This window comes from Limanda limanda, chromosome 12 (genome assembly GCF_963576545.1).
Source record: "Limanda limanda chromosome 12, fLimLim1.1, whole genome shotgun sequence".
NCBI classification, from domain to species: Eukaryota; Metazoa; Chordata; class Actinopteri; order Pleuronectiformes; family Pleuronectidae; genus Limanda; species Limanda limanda.
In genome coordinates, this window is record NC_083647.1 from 8,076,621 (window position 1) to 8,100,843 (window position 24,223).

The following is a 24,223-nucleotide window of genomic DNA, read 5'->3' on the forward strand; positions in this document are numbered from 1 at the left end:
AGGTTGAATTTCTCCAATTTTCTAAATGCACTCCAAGCATTGAAATATTACATGTACTATTATATAATGTAATATAATAATATATATCACATGTATTCATAATTCAGCTGGATAATAATCAAATGAGATTTCACGAGTCTTTTACTCTCTAACTCAAAAACGTTATTGTGAATAATTGTATGGGCTCTGACCCTATAACTTGACTCCCTGAATAAATAATGCAGAAAATTGTTGGCAAGAACACTTAATAAATTAGTAACACTGCACTCAAATTAAATGATCAAAATGATATGATATTAATTGTAATAAGATCTGGTAAATAGCCTCGTAGATGATCTTGGCATAGGGACAATCTCTGCTAAGTCTACATCATTATCCACTGACTTAGCTTAGTTTAGTTTTACATATATAAATATACATCTTATTTGAAATATTTGGTTGTATATTAGTATAAAAGAGATAATTGGACATATATTCATCACCACAACTTGATGTATGAACTGCTAACAACATGGACAGTGTTCCCAGTGAAGAGCTACAGCACATACGTATGATATCGTCTTTTAAATCTCAGTACTGCACTTTGAGTTTCTGGAATCATCACTTACCCATTAGTTTGAGTTACGGAGACGCCACATCAAAAGGAAGATGTGAGCAGTGCATAAGCACTACCTTAGCATGCAGTCCATTTAATCTGCTCTAACTCCATTTGACCATCTGTGTCCTCACATGCAGCTGTCCAGGCTCCAGCTGCCCCTCGGGCGCTGATTGGACATTGGCCAGCTAAATTGTCTATACCCAGCTGACTGCATGCAGAAAATATGAACAAAAATAGTTGTTTTTTTTGTTCTTTTCCTTTTCCATTTCCCTGCAAATGTCACATTCCAGTCCACGTGAAGTTTGGATCAATACCAGAGCATATGGAGAAATATAGCAGGTGGAGCTTGCAACAATTGCATGTCACCTCCCAAACAGATTTTATTTGTAGACTCTGAGACCTGGAACAGTGGAGATGATGAGTTTTCCAGTTGTATCATCATAAGCCTTCCATCCATCAACCATCCATCCATTATCCTTGTTCTTTGAGGGTCACTTTATCGCTAGGTATCATCACATGTGATGTAGTCGTTTTCATTACCTTTGTCAATATCGGATCACATATTTCATCACTGGTGTATGTTGGGCTTAACGTGCAACTAACAAATCAGAGTGCTATATCCCACTTCTTTGAGAAGCCAGGTGCACCTGTACCACAGTGGATTTGTTAGGTAGGAGGAGAAAACACTCATCTGCAAAGGAAACATTTCCCGTCATAATAATGTGCTCTAAGAAAAGTGAAATACTGCACCTTCGCCTTCAGACTAGGTTTTTGCTGGTTAAAAAAGCTTTGCTGTTCACTGTCTCGAGACAACAGTGCATCAAACAATGCATCTGACCACAACTTACTTCAAGAGCAACCAGCCTAAGATCGCTCAGCAGGGTGCAAGAGCATTTATTCATAATATGAAAAAACTATCAAAGACACTTCGGTTACACTTTGGCACCATTTTGTGCTGCCTTCCATCATGAAAAAGACGGGGTCCATTACATCCATGTGTGAGCAGGGAGAATCAAAGAGAAATTAGTCAAAGAGAGATGTTGAGGATCAAATCTTTACAGTAGTTTCAAGTTGTGAAGCAGAGATGATTCCTCTCAGTCTATACTAGGAAACAGGCTCATGATGTAATCATCTTTTTTTCTCCAGTAGCTTCTGTTTAAGACTAAATACTAAACTGTAATGTTTGAAATAGTGCCAGTCCATTAGTTTTAAACATAGTGACTCATTGACCCCACAGTGAGTGAATCACTCCAGTCTGCTCCCATTTGCTTTTACTGTGGTAATTCCTCAACTGGGTCGCTTTTCCCACACATAATAATGTAAGGCAGTTCAGCGTTGTCATTAAGATGTCTGCTTGGGCTGCGTGTGAATGTGACTGTTACACAGGCAAATTCCTTAAATATGACACTGACAAACTCCAAGTATTTATGACTGGACTTTGTTGCTGGGTCGTAAGTGCTTGAGAAAAATGTGAGATAATCAGCTTCACTAATTTCAACATTGCTTTGGAGTCATGAACCGAGGTGGTGTTAACAGAGGAGGACATCACTCATGAACCAGACTATACAATAATTAGGTGCATTTGCCAAAAATGTTGGTGCTGTATATTATTGTCCAGTTTGTTGTGGAAAATGTGCTCTCCCCGTTCTAAACTCCCAGATCCTGGTGTCCCCTGTGAGCTGTTACATGTCTGCCCTGGAATGTTTCTCCACTTTTCTCATACTTCATGAGATATTTCTGCCTCTTTCTCCATCAGCTGTTAACCAGCAGGGAAATCTCGATGCCCTCAAGGAACCAACAGCTTTTAAGAACCTATCGAGCTGTTCCAGAGATCAGAGAGGGTCAGCGGACACACTATACGAGCCTCTGACTTTAACAATGTGAAATTTTGAAGCACACCTGGTGTCAGGGATTCTTTTCAGTTGATACTGGGGTTTCAACCTTTTTTTATTGCGACAAGCCATTACAATCAATTACATATTGAATTTCCCATAAAAACTCTGAATGTGCAAAACGTTGTAGGATCACAAAACTGACACAGTTGTTTTGTGCTCTGCACAGCATTACATTGATATGTTTCACATCTGGAGTGTCGATTTTCTGTGACCCACTTGGAGACTCAGAGCCAAACAATATATATGTATTGAATCATTTCTCTCAGTCTCTCTAATTTAAAATAAATGCACTACAAGTATATTTTCCTCATGCTTTATGGATCACTGAATGTTTATATATGTTTAAATGTAGGTTTAATCTGAGCATCCTGCTGTTGCCAGCAGCCTCTATGGTTACAGTGAGGGTAATCGCTGTCCCCTGAAGATTAACTGTAAATGTAATGATGATGACCTTTCCATGGAAACCAGTCATGTTCGTTGAATGGCAGATAGACTCTTTCCACATACGTCTTTTAGTACTGGGCTTTTAGCTTCACCAACAACGTGAACGGTGGACATGAGGGAGTTTTTTTTCTCATTCTGATGACCACTGTCTCTGTTGAAACTGTCTGCTACAGGATTTTGATTTCCTAATAGTGGATTTTCTACTATGTGCAATGTAAATTGCAAACAGACGTCTCCGAGTCTGCGATGCCTCTGTGAGCTGTTCGGACGCCAATTTATCGTCTGTTTTCACAGTTACAGATGCTCTGTGTTCTTTCTCTACCACTGTTTTGTCAGTGTTAAAAGACGGCTAATGAATCGACAAGGTGTTCCTGTTGTAATTCAGGCTGAAGGAGACTTGAGACTTACAGGGACAGTTAGATCTTAACATAAATCCTGCTTGCATGTAAGGAGACGCTGATGATTCTAGCAGGCACTCCTCACATTTCTGTCAACGCACCAGAAGCCCGAGACAATAGGGACATCTCAGAAAGTCAAATACTACTGCCCCCCCCCCCTCGTCTCCCTGTAGGAGGCCACATATGCAGTTACCTTGAAGTATTGCTCTTTTTCAATCAAGCTAACAAATTGTAACTTCTTCTGTCAACAGCTGAAGTAAGACATTCTTCTTCTCCTAATAAATTGATGGAACACTGTGGTCATACATCACTTTGCCGGTATTTGATTTCAAAAATTTGTTGAAGCAGCAACAATATTGACAGCATATTCCTCCCCGGTGAAACCTCTGTGGTCTGCATGGAAAAGGAGAATTAGGAAACCTGGCTTCAGGTCTATGATCTCATTACCCCACAAATTATTTTAGTACAACATAATATGATGTCATATCACTCTCAGACATTTCCGGAATGTTGCTCTTTACATGAGGCGAATGGAGCGAATTTCCCCCTAGAAACCCTCAGACTGATTTGTTGAGGTTTGCTCTTGCAACACATGCCGGCGAGATGCTGGTTTCAATCAGGACTTTCCAAAAATAAAGAAAAAAAACATTCCTGGCTGTCCAACAATTGATCTCACATGAGTTACCATCCCTTGTGTCTTTGGACATCTTCGACACTCATTTTTAACAAGGATGGGATTCATTGAAAGTCTTTGTGAAGCCACGGGGTTTCAGGGAATCGTACAAAACAATGATGGTTACTATTTCATTATACGATTAGGTAAGACACAATCCAGTGGAGTCTTGCTTACGGGAAAAATGTTAAGGGTGTTAAAAATAGTTTTACTGGACATTGAATTTATCAGGGTGAGAGAGAAAGAAAACTCCAGACATATCTGTGGTTGCTTTTAACGCCAGATACTAAAAGCACATCCACACTTTACGACAATGCTACTTATCAAACATGTTTCTCTGAGAATGCAAAAAGTGACAAACGACAACACAACCTGATTATATGCAGCATCACACAGCAGTTCAGGGTCTATATACAATGTTGGCCTCTTTTTAAATCAATCTAACTCACAGCAGAGACAGTTGCATGTAAGTAGTCTGGACAACACTTTTAGTAGATTATGGAAGGGAGAAGAAAGAAAATATACGTACCATTTAGTAAAAACATTATATGGAGTTTTTTTCAGATGTTAATGCACTTACTTTTATTCCATGATCTTAAAACAATTAAATATAAATCAGTAATTGTGGCATGTTCAAAGGTTTGTACTTGGCTCTACTTGTAAAATACGTCACTGACTCATTAGGATTCTATTGACCTGGTGGGACATATCATGCTGTATAAAGCAAATATTGTCAGCTGACAACTTCAGAGCTAGATGACTGTTCTGACTCTTTAAAGCTTGTGTTAATACTCAACCCTCATGGGTTTCTAAAAGAAACTGAAGGAGAATCTTAAAATGATGCATGCATAATGCCTAGGAAGCAGGTGGAGGCTATAAGAAGATATTAAAGCTTTTTCAAGTTTAAATTTTACCCTGTCCCGGTCATGTCCTTAAATAAAGGCAGTTAAGGTGAACTGTGGAAGATGACGAAAACAGTTAGCCAAAAAAGAAAGGGGAAAAAATCCTGTATGACTCTAAAGGACCTGCAGGTTGAAAAGAAACAGGAGCGGCAGCCTGCAAAGCAACATCTGGAGAAGCCAGAGTTGTTTTGGAAACGATTGCTGTGGACAAATGATAAAATTGATCTCTTTGGCCACAATCAGAAAAGCTGTGTTTGTTGTGTTCTACATCAGGACAATGATCTAAAGCAGACCTCACAACACATCAGCAACTCATTCAAGAAACACAAGCTGAAGCTTTTGGAACGACCCTCACATCTAGTAAATATCTGTGATTAGATCCTGAACATGCTGTGTGAGAAGAATGGCCTTCGAATATCTCAGGACATGGAGAGAAAATATCTATCATCTACAAGGGGGCTCAATCTTTTTATTTATAAGTCCAAGAAATAAAAAGAAACACAAGCGCATCAAACCTCTGCAGCTCGACTGGCATTTAACCTAAGTTTACTCAAACTACTCCGTTCCTTGTTCCTGCATTGGCTACCAGTGGCTGCCCCAATCCGTTACAGGACACTAGTACTTGCGTACTGTACTGTGAACGGATCGGGTCCAGCTACATACAGGACATGGTTAAACCTTACACCTCAGCCCGTCCACTCCGCTCTGCATTGGCCAATCGGCTTGTTGCTCCCTTACTGCCACAGTCAACTCTGGAGTTTATATTAAAGAAAAGAAAAGACACAAATAATCTGTTTAGTTGCCCTTGTATGTTGCACTTACATGTAGCACTTTATAGTTTGGGTTTTTTGAAGCAAATTGAACCTACTTGATTCTTGTTGTTCAGGGTTTGTACCCTCATGGTTGAAAGCATGTATATATCACTTTGGATATGGGCATCAGCTAAATACAACGAAATGTATTTGTACTTTAAAATATTTTCACAGCAGGGAGTTAAATGTTGTCTTCTGAATTTAACGTAATGTTTTAATTGTTCGCGAAATGTGGTCATTTTCTACCAAAATGTATGTTCAAAAGAAGAGAAAACATGTAACCTTTGTATGTTTTTGTTTCGTTGAAGCAGATGTATAGAGCTTTTTAATGAGAATATAAAGATTCCTATTAGATAATATCCCTAGCCTGTTAAAAAAACAACAGGATGTTGTCTCCAAAATGATGCACTTACATGTGGCATGTTGCCAAAGTTAGGTAGGGGGCTTCCACTATGTAATGCTGACCCGTTCAGAGTTGCTGTTTATATTTGTGTTATGTTCACTCTATGGCAGCATAATAGTGGTTCAGTTTTGTAATTAGGAATGGGTGGGAGGTCATCTAAATCAGTGGGGCACTAGATCACATCTGGCTGCCAGACGTGGAGTATCAGTGCATGTGGGAACAGCTCAGATCTGTTCAAACCTGCATGAGGATAGTGGACATAGTGGTTTTATTTCAGAGGGATGATAATGATGCAGTCTTGTTGGGATGGTAGAATTGTTTTAGCTCATTTTAGGATTGACCAAAATTATTTGAACAGTAGCCTCTGATTATTAGTTTCCAGTTTCAGCTATAGATTATCAACTATTCAAGTTTTTATTTAAAAAAACATTACTTTGTCTTTATTTAAAAAATTAACAAGTAACTGGTTCTCTTTTTAGGAAATTCAAAATCTTTTTTGTTGTTTTAATTGTATCCAGCATTTGTCCGAACTGTGCCCGTTTATTGTATTTAAGTGCCATCTGGTTTCCTGAAAATTTTGTGAAATGCAAAAACACGAATAAAAGAATAATCACTCAGTACTGTATATGTTTCTCTGTCAGGTCCACAGCTGTCGATGGGCAAGCAGGAGGCCTTTGAGATCTTTATAAGAGATCACGATGACTATCTGACCATTGACGACAACAAGAGCCTGCTCAAACAGAGGTGAGAGACCAGGACACATAGATATTAATTCACATCTTTATATTTTGCAAAATAAGGTACTTTTGTTTTGCAATGAACATTGTTTGTGCATGTTTAGGCTGTAATACATATTTGTTTTATATCTCACTCCGTACAATACGCTCATACATTTCAGAGGAACATTTGAGTAGCCAATCAAATAACCTGCGTACACAAACATAAACTACACATCCAATAACGCAGATTCCTTAACGAGCACAATGAGAACATAACTTTTTCTAAAATATAGAATTAATCAAATAAATGATATATAAAGTTAAAGAATAACTTTCTAGTTCTGAGCATTTTTCAGAAATGCTGCATTACAGTGAGAGCTGCCAATAAGGCTGGAATGTATTCTCCCTTGGCTACTGAAGAATATATTGTAGTCTGATAATTACTATTAGGATGAATTGAACCTGAGGGAGGTGCTAGATTTCATACGTGTATTGACTTTGTTTACATTCAGAAAACAAAAGCCTCGGATAACCTCTCCTTATTATACATGTTAACATGTTCCCCTAGTGCGTTTTATACAAGACATATAAATGAGAGAAATATGCAGTCAGCGCCATTGCTGAGTATTTATATTTAAACCATTTAATGACATAAGGGGATTTTTTTCCATGACAAACCTTTGAAATATGTTATTTTAGGAACAATGAATATTATAATAGTAGAGTTTTTTTGCCATTATAGTTATGATATATTATACATAAACACATACATTTGTTCTATATCTTACAAAAATAAAAAAAAGGATCTGTGCATGCTTTTTGCTATGTTACCACATAAATTCTTTTACTTTATTTTATTTTTCTTGCTACCATTGCCCAGTAACACCTACGTCCTTTTGAACAGGTCAGCTGAGGGCAGAAGACTCGGGGAGAAACTGAATGAAGCCAGAAACCGAATCAGTAAGTTGTCTCCCAAAAAACACATCACGTATAGCAGCTGTGAACACATATAAATTCTACATATCACTGTCATTATCAACATCATCATCCTAATGGCAGAACAGGACTGTGGCACACGCCCAATATTGAATGCTGACAACTTTTATTAAAGTTTTTTTCCGGGTCCCAAATGACACCGGCCTACGTACCTGCCTGGAAAACGTTAACGAATGTCGGATATTCAGTTTCCCAGGAGTGTAGAAATGTTGTTCAGCACATTCCTGAACTTTTCCAGGACAGAGAGGCACTCTGATTTCCACCCACCTAGTCCTCCAACCTGCACTTTTTTACTGGCGTGTCTCAGGCTGTTTTATAGCGACTCCCTCAGCACACCCCTGTGTTCTTCTGGGTAATGTTCTTGACAGGTACCCTGACTAAGCCAAAATGAGGCCTGGTATAAGCCTGAGCTTCAGACAATGAGATTACAGCTTTGGTAAAACGTTTTTTGAATTTCTGAGTTTATTATTTTGATTTAAAAGATCCTACTAAAGGCCTCATCATAGTTGAAAATGGATAATCAAGTGCGATAATCTTTTTCTTCCACAGAGATACTAAAAGACACGCAAGTGTAAAGTTAAAAAATGTGTTTTTAGAGCTCGATCTGGTTTGCCTTTACAATTGCAAGGGACATTTATGAATTTCTCTGGACTATGTGTGTTTGTGGCTCATTACACACACCACTGAAAAGTTTACCTCCCACCAGTGCCTGGCATCAAAGCTGCCTCAGATCACGCCTGGTGGTTTGGTAACGTTTGCCTGTAGCCCTCATACATCCCAGCATGCATTTATCACCCGTTCAGGAGTCAGCGTGTGATGTGCTGACACAGCCATAAATCCGACATGTCATGCAACACGTGAATATCCGTCCTGACAGCATGTTTAATATTAACTCTTAAAATGTGTTCTGCAGGCATCAGCACTATATGTGGGTTTAGTGGAACTAGATCATTAATTCATCATAGTTTTTCGATGAGATTCAGAAAACCAAATTCCTCCGCCTATACGAATCTGGAAAAATCCCTAAAAAACATCTTGATGCTGTCAAATATTATTACATAGTTAGGTGCATGGATCTGCATTCTTCCGAGATGAGAGACAGTGTTTTTAGTGGAAGGTGGTTGCCTCTTCTGGCTGGAAAGCAGTACCATAATATTTAGCTCAGTAGGTCTCCTTGCCATCTTGGAAGCCACGATTGGAAATTTTACACTACGTGCGTCTCATGCTTATTGTAGAACATGGAAACAGTTAGCATATAACATAGACACAAAGCGTTGTGCTGCTTTTTCTGATGGATGTACGCAGCATGAGGGTCACTATGAGAGAAAGGCGAGGCAGTAGCCCACGGAGACATCAGTGTATAAACATTTCCCTGGTTTACAGTCTTGTTTTTGGCCACAGCACATGGCTTTGGAATCCAATCCCACTGGAGGAGCATATGTTCCAAGCCCTTAGGTCCAAAAAGCGCAAGCATATATATTTATTCAGAAGGATCAGCGATGCACATCTTCTAGAGCATGAAAGGTGTAGGGCAGCTGGATATGAGCAACATTTCTTGATTTCTCTGCCAGATGTGCAGCGATTTATGCAGTGCAGCCCGAGATGGAGCATCTGGTATCTGCTTTCGGAACACTTTCATCTGCTCACCTTTGCTGAATTGACCCAGGGATAGCGAAATAGATTGCAAAAAAAATCGTCTGGAGCCTGGAATGTTTGTTGTTGGCTAGAAAATAGTTCCATAGCACTCGAGAGGAGATGTCACAGTAGCCTCATTTCTGTGTTGAATGTGGGATTTGTAACCAACAGCCACTAGATTTGACATGACTCTTTCAATGATTTACTTTGAGTGCTAATGGTATCAGCTGTTCATCAGAGGGGCTTATGTAATATAATAGATTAATAGGCCCAGACAACAATGTCTTTGAACACATCTGTCCAATAAAAACACACAATGCTGAGTCCAACTCTCTGTTTCAAATTAACAACCTTTTATAAGTCTCCTTTCATAGATTTCCATGTGCAGCTTTCATAGTCGTACCTTCGTGAATGTTTTTATTGTTGTCCCGGATTTTCACATTAGTTCCCACACTTAACAAAGCATTAATTCGTCATATACACTGGAATCGACACCCACTCCGATACTGAGAAGCTGGATAGCATGCATGATGCTTGGATCTGGAGCTCACTGTGGTATTTGTGCGGCATATCACATTTAACCGCCGGCCCACAAAAATGACCAAATATTTATTGAGGCTTGTAGCTTGAAACCGGTCCTTAAAGACGACGGCATGTCTCCTGACGATGTGGGGTGAAACCCTGCGTGGTTTGGAAGAAGTTGTGGTGTCGAGCCCGCTGTCTTGTCCTGGAGCACTGACGTGTAGTGAAGTATTGAAGCAAGCCCACCGCACACCACCATTACTTGACACGTATGCAAATTTATCTTAACAGAATTCTTCTTGTCAGTGAAGAACGGAGAAGCTGTTGAAGTCCGATTTGGCTGCAACAGGCTGTCGTGACCAAATGATCTGTTGTCTGAACTCTTCAGTCATCACTTCGGTTTGTTATTTTGTCATAGTGTGTCCAACAGCAACAAACATTGTCTGCTCAATTACTCATGTTTTAGATTATTAGATTCAAATTTTGCAGCGCAGAGTGCGTGTGATTTATAAATGTCACACTACATTACCTTGTATGCATCAAAAGGTCATTATGCTTTCCGGCTAATATCTCTATCAGCCTTACACTTGGTATGTGTAATGTTAGAAGTGCAATGGAAGTGCAGTGTCGAATATTGTACAATTTGGATGTTAACGCGTTCCCACGGAATCAATGCAATCTAAAGCGGTCACATTGTGCATGTGCACACGCACCTTACACCGCAGCCTGTCCACTCCGCTCTGCATCGGCCAATCGGCTTGCTTCTCCCTCACTGCGAGCTAACCACTCAACAAAATCGCGTCTCTTTGCTGTCCTGGCTCCTAAATGGTAGAGGATGCCTAATAACCATCGTCATCTCTGGTGTTCAAATATATTTAAAAAAAACTTGCATTATATATTGCACTTACTGTACAAGTAGCACCTGTAGTTTGGCTTTGTTGAAGCTAATTGTCCTTAGTTACTCACTGACTTACTAATGTTATTATGAGATTTTTAAAACTTTGGTTGCACTAAATACATAATGGTGGGCAAACCACAGTCTGGATAATTAATTGGAAACACTAAGATACGATTAAGATACATTTATTTGTCCCAAACACATGACATGCACAAGCACACTCATGCAAGGAGGGAAATTTAACCTCTGCTTTTAACCCATCTGGTGCAGGACACACAGAGCAGTGAACAGCCATGTACGGCGCCCGGGGAACAGATGTTGAGGGAGTAAGGTGCCTTGCTCAGGGGCACTAGACAGGGTAGGGAGAATCCTCTTGGATTTTTGGACAGATCAATTCAGGTTCGTCTTTTTGTTGTTTTTCCGTGGAGTCGAACCAGAGACCTTTTCTGCCCGTAGTCCAAGTTTCTGCCACTAGTCCACCGCCTCTCCAACAGTCCACAATAATCTTTGAGTAAACAGGGGCCCAGCGCTCTGTAGCCATGTTGGCTGGGACTCATCAGTAACGTGCATCATGACAGCGGGTTCACAACAACGGGCGCCTTCATGACATCAACATTTACAACTAATTGGCTGATTAGAGGTTCTGGGTACCAGTGTTGTGCCAGTTCACACTTTAAAAGAACTAGTTCATAGTGATGAAAATGAATAAGTTCACGTTCCTAGCTCATTTTTGAGAACTTCGAACTTCAATGAACGTGAACTTGTTCATTTGTTCTGTTTTCTTGGTTATGATTATTATGATTTAGATAAAGACAAACTTAAGATCATGCACATCACTGCTGGGTGCTGAGTCGACCTTCACCGAACTTTGAATACACAGGAGAATGGTTCTTTCTGCAGCTGCAGCGGTGGCTTCATGGTTCTGTGGACTGACTCCCGCAGGCGCTCTTCACTTGCTGTGGCTCAATTACTGCGGGTCACTTATACATTATCAGAAAGAAAGCTGCAACCAGCATCACCACAGGCCAAACATGCAGGTTTAGAATGGGCACTGCCCTAACATTCATACCGTGCAAGTGCTTTGCCTACAGGCTGTGACTGACGTGAGCCACATGGGTAACACCGTCCCCATGTGTAAATGATCCTTAATCCTATGAACAACAGAGACTTTACATCGGCTGGTGACTGCACATCGTATGTGAGGATTGTTTCTGTTGGAGAAGACTTGGCCTGCCCACCTGACCACGATGTGAAGCCACAGGGCGTCTCAGTTCATTTACATTTCCAGCTTCCCAACCGACTGACTTTGTCTGAAAACACATGGTTTTTTGAGGGATTTCCAAACCCTGGTTCATATCCCATCGAATTAGGAAAAACGCTGCCGTCGTGGGCCCAATATGTCACTGTGTGTCATTTATTACGTTTCAGATCATCCATTCACGTCTCCACTGTCGTCTCTAACCTCAAATAATAGCCTACTTTTAAAGAAGAATGTTTGAAAAAAACGAGCCGGCCTGTTGCAAGGGCAAATTGCAAACTGTTTTAAAACATTCAGCAGCGAAAGTCTGACATCTTTAATAATATTTCAGCAGGAAAGATGTTTGTCTTATTAACTTTCAGTGTCTTCATCTTGTCTGACAAAGCAGAAGCTGTAATACCACTGTTGTATGGCACCATGTTAGGTGTTGCATGGTTTCTCCACACACCACATTCTCTGCAAAGTGATACTTCATCTGGCTTTCTCATTTTCGGATCTCAGCTTTTAGATTGGCGACAGGATTGTATTACAGAAATAGACACATGCATGTAAGACCTGGGGGTTGTAATGTGAACTCACCACAGAAGACGCTGTCATTTAATGTCACTTATAGCCTCATAATTATCCTGGTCATTCACTTAACTCATCATTTGACTGCAACCATTGTCTTTGATCTGAATGAGAGATTATCTCCCTTTGTTATGCTGTATACTTAATGTGTCCTGAATGTTCTTATTAGTTTGATCATCTGGTGTGAGAACTATGCAGCTGTGTATCTCAGCAGTATAACATTTAATATCAAGACCTTTTTATATACGGCCTATGGACAAGACAGTATTTTGCTAAGAAACTGCTTATTTATAACATCACCCAACAAGGATGGTTAAAGCTGTTCAGCTGTTGCACATAGTTCTTGTTGTGTCCTGTAGGAACAATCTCAGGGCTGTGACCAATGAATCAACCAATCCATTATATTCTCTAATATTAGCTTATTTCAATATGTCTGTGTTAGTATATACTGTATACCAGCCAAAAGGTTACGCTAGGTATTCTATATAGATTTAGAAATAGTTTCATCATCACATAGTGTGTAGCACTGACAAGTACATTTTGACACAAAATGTTCCGCATTAAATGTATTTAGGTCACATTAAAAAAAAAATAGAAATCAATATCAGTCTCAATAATTCAGTCAAATGACACTTTGGAATTTGCTTTAATGCACTTTACTGGAGAAAGTATATTATCTAAAAACGTTTTCATTGTTCAAAGTAAAACATATTTGTATTTTAAATGTATATTTCTTGTGCAAAATAAAATATGAAGACATTTTATTTATTTTATACATTATACTTTTTCAGATGATTTCAAGAAGCAGTTAGGGAGGCGGAGGAAGCAGAGGGCAGCTTGTGGTAAGATCAAGCTGACAATAAATATTCACACAGCAAAGCAGCATGATATCCAGCTCCATCTACACACACCAACAGCCAAACAGTGAGCAATTAAATGCAACATCTCCACATTTAGTAGTTGCGAGTCCACGTTTCATCTCTACCTCATTCAGACAATCCGTTCCACATCATCGACATCAAATGAAATGATGAATGCTGTCCCAAGTGGAAACTCTTTATCATCTTTTGATACTGAGGTCACTTTAGAATGGCTCCGTAAACACTGTGAACACGTTGTGGTCGCTCTTAAGTCTTGTGAAGCAGCGCCCACTTCAAAGTCTTTGGAGTGGGCCTCAGTGACTTAAAGCTCGGTGACCAAAGACTGGGCGGCACAACTTTAAGACTCCTTCATTTACTCGTTCCTGACTGTTTTGATCAGTGACATAAATGCTTTCATGAGGAAATCTGGTTGTAAAACAAACAAACATTTTCCTCTATTTCAGGCTCAAAAAGGCTTTTCTTGTTGTTTTGAGTCCCGCATCAGAGAACACATCACAGCAGACTGGCTTCTATTATCCAGAGCCAATATTCAAAACACTGTCATTGTTCTCACATCTGCACAACACAGGCCTACAGCTTCTGGACATGATGCCTTGTTTTTTGTCTTTATCTACAGTATGTCCACATTTGTATCTGTGTTAAGAACCCATGCTCTCTGCTTGTCCAACTCTACTGTAGGTGTAATGGGGAATGACCCAGAGGCTGTGGAGGAGGTGGACCCAGTGGAAGAAAATCTGTGCAAACAGATTGAGCAAGAAAAAAAGGCGTAAGTGAAGTTAAAGTGCATTTTAATGTACAACCATATGTTTTCATGGTATTATCCAAGACTCTGCTTTTATTGTTGAGACACAGCAGAGGATGTGTAATGTGAACAAAAGACGAATTTGATGCTGTTAATATCTCCTGTCAGGTACAAGAGTATCATTGGCCGTCTGAAGGCACTGAGGACAGAGATTGAGCACCTGCAGCTGTTGATGGAGAGGGCAAAGGTCAAGCTGCAGAAGGACTTTCATAAGTGGTGGAGCCAGGAGGCTTCCAGCGTGCAGGTGCCTGGCTTTATCTTCTTCTGTCTATCATGTAACAACACCACATAAAGCATCTGTGATATTGACATAATGGCCATGCGATCATGTCCAAAATATGTTTCTGACATTAGACAGGATGCCTTGTCTTCTCATTCGAGGTATGTTTTCTAAATATTGGCCTCCATGGACATGTTAGCATGTGTAAGTTACTGTGAGGGACCTTTTTCATATCAAGGACCATTTACCATTTTATTACCTATGTTCGTCATGGGACAGAGTTATTGAACATATATCCCACTCTAACACACTGTGGAGGCGTCTGATGTCAGATGGTCGTGATGATGGTGCCGTTATTATTACCTGGTTCTCCAGATATGGCTCAGTCAGTCTTGAGTCCTGACTTTACTTAAAAACATGATATACATCATCATATAGCAGGTCAGTTATACAATACACTCAATACCCTCAGAGGCACAAACTGGAAGTGTGATGGAGCACCCCAACACTCATAGATGAAAAGGACACTATACTAATTTACATATGAAATAACTTTTAATGTTAATTCGTCCAACAAAAAAACATGAAAGCCATGGGGGACAAAGGTTAAAAATCAGTCATTGCCAGAAAAGCTTTGTAAGGGGAGAAAAATATTGGATTTACCCTTATGTGAATATCTGATTCTGTCCAAACCCAAACACTCTCTAGCTCAGTGTCTAAATGCTGTAGTGCCAGGTGACTTCCAATTGGGTGCAATATGACTTATCTTTGCCCTGCTCCAGTGAACCCAAAATATTTACTGTATATACAGTTTATAGAACTTGAGAGAGAGATCTGGTTGTACTGAGCGTTAAGCTTGTTTTTGCTTTCCAGCTCGATGGCTCTTACGTTGTAGCTTTTGAGGCACATCAGCTGGTTCCACATCAAACCACCTAACAAATATGTTCCGTTTGTTTAATTTTCATGTCCTGAGTCTTCTTACCAAATGTCTGAAGGAGGTTTGCAGACTCATCATCATATTCAGGTGTCAAGCATGATTTAAATTTGTTTGGTACACAGCAAACAAAGTAAAATGATGCATGACCTCGTTCACCACAAAACGTACCTGAGTACCATTGTCTCTGTCAGAATGTGGTCTCTGTGAAAGCTTCCCTGAAGAGCGTTAACTTTATCCAAGTGCCTTTGTCCTTGAAACTCATCCAGTCTAACTGCATGTTTACAGCTGGAATGACGCTTGAGATTTCACTTCTTTTATAACTTTGAGCGTGTCCCATTGAATGAGGAACACTGATTTTCTTTTGCTGCAACAGAAAGAACATTTTTCCATTTCTCTTGGGAAGTGTGACATTTCCTCTTTACTTTTCTTGGCAGTCACCACTATGTTTGTTGAACAGCTTGAAAGCTACACTGAAGGGTATGTTTTTCTTTTTTTTTGTTTCATCAGAGAAAAAAAGAGTTGCTGCAGAATGATTGGGTGTTTATGAATTAGTTTATGAATTGTCACATCGGCGAAGAGAGGCATGAGGTTCCACACCTTGGATGGAAGGTGACATACATGTGTCTGCAGCTTTAGAGCTTTTATGGCACCAGTGTGACTCGTGTATCCTCTGTTCAACATCACGCTGAATGGGTCCAGGTGGGAGGATAAGTAGGAGGCAAATACACAGGAACAAAGATTTCCATGTGACCCAAACAAGAGCCTGGAGATCAGCTCAGAGGCAACACAGCAACTGCATCAATACAGGGTCTCTGCAGACAGTCTTAACAAGACCAACATGTTGTTGAGGTTTCACAGCAACACTGTGGGGGAATAATAAGTGAGTCAGAGTTTATTTCAGTCCTAAATAACACTTTGTGTTTGTAATCAAATACTTAGGAGACTTCTACAGAACGATGAAAGACAATGTTTGTAAAAAAATTGGGGAGGAAGAGATGAGTATGTAAAATTCACAAATTATGAACAGCACTGTCTGAAAAAGACCTAGGGCTCTGATTCACCCTCACACACTCACCCTGGCGTTGATGGCTGTTGTGCACATTTCAGGAAAACCAACCACAAAGACGTTGTTAAGCAGCAACATCTGACCTACAGACACTGCTGGCCTCTTCTCTACGGGTTTGATCTTATGAATGGAGAACAATATCTCACTCACATCTGAGCACGGCCTGGGAATTTATCACTGAGTGACAAAGAGGAAGTCTGACAGACACCTCTTACATGTGCAGTTTGGATCCTCCAAGCAGGAAGCAGGCCTGTTTTCCTTGCCAGTACATACGCAACAGGTTTGAGTATTTATTGTTCTGTTTTTGGCAAACAGCACATGTGCAAAGAATTAAAGTTTGAGAAAGAGGTATGATGAAGCTGGAAGACGTGAAACACACAAGGTTATCTCTTCCCCTTAGCAGTTGCACATGGCCTCATTGTGTCTCACTGTCATTAACATTGAACTGTCGATGAAGATTTTTATTATTTATTTTTTTAACAATTGTGACTAGGAATCAGATTCCGGGGCTGCAGCCAGATGTCATCGCACAGAGTCCGCAGGAGGAACCTTGCAGCCATCTTCACCCTGCACTCCTGGCTTCGGGTGAGGCACTGTGATTGACCGTGTTGTGTCCATCCCTCCATCGCTGCTGCATATGAAAACGCACACCTATTAAACTGGGCACTTAATTTTAGGAGTAGTCAAAATGGATGTCATAAAGAATTCATTTAGAGCCTCTGCTGAGCCCAGCCAACTGGTAACATGCAACAGCAAGAAACACCTTCTCCTCAGTGACTCATTCCTGCTGAATTCATTACTGTTATTTTTACCCTTTCACCATCTGTGCTTGATGCCACTTGATTAATGGCCAACACCCTGCAGCTCCTCAGGGTCTGTTTCCATGGAACAGTTCTTTTGCTTCACCAACCCTGATGATATTAATTAACTCTCTTATTTAGCATTTAGCATTTAGCAATGGTAGAGGTGGATTTTGACAATCTCATGTCGACCACAAACCTGTCACAAACAGCTTCAATGACATATTCACAGACAAAGAGCAGAATATTTGTCCAGGTTGTGAGCAAACTTCAATAGTTAGATACTTTAATGTTAGTTATAATCTGTTTTTGTAGGTGATTGTGGGATGTAAGGAGAAACACCCCTAAACTTTAAAGTGGGATAGTCACTACAGCTGCAGAGTCCAAGAACATCATCATCTCAGAAGAAGTTTATGTTTATTTTTGACAAAAACGTGAATGAACTTGACTTAATCGTTTTCATTGTTACCTCAGCCAAGAAGGTAATGTTTTTGTCTGTGTCTGTTTCTTTCTCTCTTAGCATTATGATTGAGAGAAAAGTACTGAAACAATTTCCATAAAATTTTGTTGGAGGGGTGGGGCATGAGTCAAGGAAGAACCCATTAAACCCAGGACAGGGGGCGGATCCATGAGTTGTTTCACTTATTGTGAGATGGGGCATGTTTCAACATTTTCATTGAATTCTCAGAAATTGATTCGTGGATCTTGATGAAATATCAATATTTATTTGTGAAAGTAATTTGGTGCAGATCTAGTGAATTTAATTATGGTTTCACAAAGGGGACTGATGGTCTTTCTTTCCCCTGCTTATCTGGGTTTAGATGAATTAGTTTACTTTGTTAAATATAAGGAATCATTGGTTTTGCTGAGAACTACTGAAACATTAATAGATTATTACCGGCCACATTTTCCCTTGTGGTTTTCCGCCATGTTATCATGCTGTGAATGGTATGAGTTTGAAACAGGTATTAAACGGTGATATTAAAGTCTTAAATTTAACTTTGTGAACTCTGCAGAAATCCCATACATAAACTGTTTGATTGCTCTCTCGTGATTTCACAAGTGCAGTTTTTGATGATTCTAAAAAAAAAACAATGAAAGCGTAACTCTGCGACACCTACTGCAGACCCACCATATGGGTTTTATGTGGCCATTATGCTGTCTTGCGCCAACAAATCAAGAAACAGGCTTGGGATTGTGCCAGAACAGTCTCCTAAACTGCTTTCTGAACTCAAACAGTGCACCTGGTCTGAGCAGTACTCTGAGAGACTACCCAGCGGGCCGAGACCATAATCCAGACAGTTCCACCAGATCCACTTCTTCTGTTCAAGATCACAGGTCGGTCCAGCCTCACTTTATCTCCTTTTTGTTTCCCAAAGGATACTTGTCTTGTTATTCGAACAATTGAGTTTTGTATTTCAGGAGCTTCAGCCCTATAAGTGTACCTCCATTAAAAGCTGTCCCCGCCTGGCATGATACGTCCGGACGGGCCAGGAGAGTAACAGAATCTACTCCTTCATCTGAGTGGAGGTACACATGATGTAGACTCACTAGAAATGAATGAGTGGCTTGAAAAAATATCAATATTTTATCCATAACATTATATCAACTACTTATCATTTCTTATTCTCACAATATGGTTTAGCAGGACATGGATTCAATAAAATGTAATCTCTGTGTATGTTTAGTACTCTGTGTACATTTTTTAAGTGTTTGCCCAAAAACAAATAATTCAGAAGCCTATTTATAAATCTGAAGTAGTTGTTAAATCCTTACATACGGCCTGGACCTGTAGATTTTACAGCCAAGCTCTGTTTTCTCTCCACTTATGAATGTGGCCATACATTTTTATTCCTTTGTGAAGTAATGTCTCCAAACTCTATTAACAACTCAAAGGCATAGAGTCTCGGTCGAGTGCTCCTGCTTAAACCACCTTTTTACAAGCGCAGTTAAACGTCCAGTGCGTTACATATGTTTGCTTTTGTTCATCTCTACCGAGTGCGAGCAGCACAGAGATACTGTTGTCATACAACGGCCACTTGTTAAGGTTTTACAATTTTAACTTTAAGCTCATGGAACTAGAACAGTTAAAACATTTTACTGGAGTCTTGCTCAAAAGGATTCCCCCAACATACACACACAAAATAACCTCCTTTTTTTTGCTGTGAATGTGAGTATTTAAAAGTCATTATTTGAATTGATGCTGATAATATTGCACCTATCTATATACATTTCAGGGCCCTTTCTACCACCAACCTCACATCATCATCCTCTATTCCGCTGACTGGAGATGAGCAGACTGATGCTGACATCCTGGCCTTTGTCAGAGCCAGACAAAACCTGTTCAAAAGAGCAGGTACACACACACACACACACACACACACACACACACACACACACACACACACACACACACACACACACACACACACACACACACACACACACACACACACACACACACACACACACACACACACACACACACACACACACACACACACACACACACACACACACACACACACACACACACACACACACACACACACACACACACACACACACACACACACACACACACACACACACACACACACACACACACACACACACACACACACACACACACACACACACACACACACACACACACTTCTTTTTTGCAATCAACACTGCCCTCTAGTGGTTTGCTGCCTTGCACCATGTCATCAAACAACAAGGTTTATATTCGCTGAAATGTCTTGTTTTGAGAAATGTTTTGAGCTTCTGAGACTTGCTTTGAATTTATATTTGATACGTTTTACATTAGAATTTACCTGAAAAATATAAAACTTGATAAGTAGACAGTGATTTCAGTTTCAAATTTGCTTTTTACTGTCCCAAGTAGAGAATGTCTTTTTCTACATGTATTTATAGCTCAGTGTTTTTCACATGAAGAGCTCTCATGAAACACTCTCTCACACACTTTTTTTCCTCCACTGATCCGAGTGTAGCTGCTTTCTTTGGCACACACGTAAAGTGGACTTAGTGATCTTGTGGTTTGCCACTAGATATCCAGAAAGACTGAGAGAGAAATGAGCAGAGACATCAGGCAGAAAAACAATCAGGCTGAGGATTTGCATTTTCCCACTAAGATCTTTCTTTTCTTTTCCTCGGAGCACAGAGAACTCATTTCATGCCTCTTTCTGTCTGGCATCACTGAGCTGGACTCTGTTTTGACAGGAGAGCCCCTCTCCTTGGTTGTTTGGTAACCCCTGTGTGGTGCTAGTCCTCCTATCTAAACAGCTTTTAGGTCACCAGTGCATGCTAGGAAGTGTAGGGAGCCTGGCACATACAAACACAACACAAATTCAGAGTGGAGGTTGTTATTGTAGTTCATTCTGGAGGTCCTTACTCTGAAAACGAAAATGTCTTTGAGTTTTTGAGATGAAGAAAAGTACACCCTTTTGTCATATTTTACTTTTTCAAAGGTCAATACCAGATTATCAGTCAGTCTTGTGTTTTCATTTCTCTCAGGCTTCCCCCAGCAGTGATATGAGGCCCTGAAGTTATCGTCATTCGTCGACTTGTGCAACCATCACATCTGTCAGGTGTTAAAATAATCCTGGAAATGTGTGCCTTACACTTCCTTGAGTATCGATGGACAGTGAAGGCTCAAACACACACCACACATCCTGCCTCATCCTCACTAGGGTTGCAAAGGGGCAGAAAGTTTCCATGGGAAGTTTAGCTCGGGAATTTTGGGAATTTTGAAAAAAAAAACAACTACGCAAATTAAACGTTGATCAATAAAAACATCATTCAAAACTCTATTTTAAAGATGTATGGAATGCAGCACAAACTGCGTGTTGGATTTCAACCCTCCACTGTGCATTCTTTCATCACATGCACAGATAATTCCCAGCCTCAATAGCCCTGCTGTAGTGTGCAGGACTAGTAGAGGAAAGTTTCGATGATATTACTGGAGAAAATATATTAGCATGCTGATTGAGGATTGTTCATCTGTTCATCTAGCCTATTTCCATTCATTTATCCATCAATTGTAAAATATGTTTACAGATGATTCCAATTGGTTGGCTAACTATTTATATCTCTGGCATTGCATTAGTGTTTTTCTACAAACTTTTTTCTCATCTTATTCTACAGAACAATGCCACGTGCACTATCTCATGTGTGGAGACATTTCACCCCATCCAATGTAGAAGGAAAGGCTGTGTACATTTGCAAATACTGTGCAAATGTTGTGCCCTGAAAAGGGGAGATGTTAATAACGTCACTCAGACACGGTGCTTCTGCTTCAGTAGCTGCATCAAGAATCGTTTATAATTCACAAAATCAATTTACAACATTACAACAAATGAACAGGTAACAATATATATATATATGGCCTATTAATCTTTGAACAGTAACTTAAATTATTGATAATTAACAAAATACCTTATCTCTTATTATTTACAAACATAACATACTGAACATTAATCATACACATAGACATCAGCAATATAATACTTTCTTTTAGCTGTCTTGCTAAATTAAACATGTGAACAATGCACACAACATGTGGTGCACTCATGCTCACCACGTGGTGCTACCTGCCTACACTACACAGAGCAGAGCTACATAAAAAGTGTGAACTAACTGCACAAACAGGACACAATCACAAATTCAACCATACAAACATTATAATCTTGTTGCTAAACAGGTCAATAATGTATTCACAGCACATAAACATTAATTTCCTACCTGAAAAGGGGAGATGTTAATAACGTCACTCAGACACGGTGCTTCTGCTTCAGTAGCTGCATCAAGAATGACACCCGTGCTCAGAGCTCCCCTAATCCGGCCTCTGCAGGTAAAACTAATCGATCAGCAGATCATTCAACCAGGCTATACTAATAGAGTGCAGATGGAAATCATTCATTCATTTTAACTTTATTCATACATTTTAACTATCTATCACACAAAGACCTATGTTAAGAATGACACAACGATGCAGAAGCATATAGTCAAGTGCCCAAAGTTTCCTCAGGGCTCAAATCAGCTTATGACAAAACAAAATGTTTATATTTATGTCTGTATATGACAAGGTAAATACAGTTAGTATAAATTACCCACAACATTTCCAGTTAATTCCCGTGTATTCCCGTATATTCCCGTTAATTCCTGTTAATTTCCATGGAAAATTTCCAACTTTGAATATTCCCGGAATTTTGCAACTCTAATCCTCACACACACACACACACACACACACACACACACACACACACACGTTGACCACCTCCCAAAGATGATGCCGTTGATGTAATGGACAGCGACATAAATCACAGCCTGCCTCGGCCATTTGAGCTGAACAAATGTTGTCTCAAGATATCAGAGGACCGAGCAGACAATAGGAAACCATCTGGCTCCAGTATGTGTTTAAGGATGTAATGAATCACACCGTTTCAAATGGTCGACATGAAGACTATTTCTGTCTGGTTTTATTTCATACGATCAGTCACACTTTTGATATGAATGTAAATAGTTGTATTTAATATATGTACAGTAGTTTAAATGTTTATTCTGACTTTAATGTAAAAGAAAATTGAATTTTTTCCTAAATTTGAAAATAAAAAAATAAAGCTGCTTAATGACAAAGAACCAAAGGAATTGTGAGGTGATATCATGTGTTTTACATCTGTGCTCAGCAAGAAACTGTTGCCAAGCGACTTAAATGTTTTTTGCTTTAATTTCTAATGATACATTTCTCTCATAGATCTTTTCTCTACAGATACGCTCTTGGAAATGGAAGTAGGCGTATGCTAGTGAATTTTTCTATGGAAGTCTACAGAAAAATTATTCAAGGAAACTCTACTTCCTCCAGTTATTCCTCACAGACTTTAAGGGTATTAGGACAATTAAGTAAAATTATATTAGATTAAAACTTGCAGGTATTTTAAATGAATAAGCAAAATCTGTGATCGTGCAATGTTTTCACCAATGGTTTTACTTAAACTAATCACTCATCCAGGGAGAGAGGGAGGTGGAGCTTTTCCCAGCATGCACTGGGCAGATGCAGGGAAACACCCGAGAGAGGACTGTTCAGGTCTTGCTCAAGATACAATATTTGAAATTCAAATTGGGTTTCGAGCATTTCTTTGCGTTTAGTATTGATTATTGAGCTGAATGATGGTTTAGTGATCCTCACACAATTTAGTTTTTCATTTGATATTTTAGTGTAAATAATATCAGTGAAACTAATTGACATTAAGTCAATACTTGACTACATGGATAATCATTTCCTTCCATCAGACAGCAATGAAATCATCCCAGTGTTCTGTGACTAAATAATTATTTTAAATCTAAATCTGGTCCATCCAGTCCTCCTGCCATCCATCACCACACACCCACCCCGACAGACAGGACCTGTAAACGCAGGAGCAACCTGTTTGCATGACTTTGAGTTGATTTGTTTGACAGATGCCAAGCAGCTGCACAATTTGCATCCAGCCGGAGTTGCCTTGTAGAAAGTGTCTTCTCCAGAGATGTTGTAATATTTCGTTTCTCAGACTCACACTTTTTTCTGCCTCATGAGGGCGGCTGTGGCTGAGGGGGGAGTGGTTGTCCCCTCACTCACTTCTCAGTCTTCCCCATCTGCAAGCCAAAGTGTCCTTGGGCAAGATACTGAACCCATAAAGAGCCCCTCATAGATGTTGAATGAAAAAATACAATCGTCCGCCAAATGACATGTAATGTAATTTCTGTCAGTGACTTTCCTTACCAGCCTAAACCCAGTAGCTTAACACAGAGAG

General features: G+C 39.7%; 1 protein-coding gene across 1 annotated transcript in view; it reads left to right on the forward strand.

The window, feature by feature from the left end:
• Positions 1–20,806, forward strand: part of kif6 (kinesin family member 6) — a 53,207-nt gene extending 32,401 nt beyond the window's left edge. The window contains exons 14-23 of the mRNA XM_061083297.1: positions 6,767–6,869; positions 7,749–7,804; positions 13,515–13,565; positions 14,283–14,370; positions 14,515–14,650; positions 17,123–17,214; positions 18,669–18,767; positions 18,852–18,959; positions 19,667–19,785; positions 20,718–20,806. Coding sequence (XP_060939280.1) covers positions 6,767–6,869; positions 7,749–7,804; positions 13,515–13,565; positions 14,283–14,370; positions 14,515–14,650; positions 17,123–17,214; positions 18,669–18,767; positions 18,852–18,959; positions 19,667–19,785; positions 20,718–20,806 — 941 coding nt within the window. The remainder of the gene's footprint in view (positions 1–6,766; positions 6,870–7,748; positions 7,805–13,514; positions 13,566–14,282; positions 14,371–14,514; positions 14,651–17,122; positions 17,215–18,668; positions 18,768–18,851; positions 18,960–19,666; positions 19,786–20,717) is intronic.
• The last annotated feature ends 3,417 nt before the right edge of the window (positions 20,807–24,223 follow it).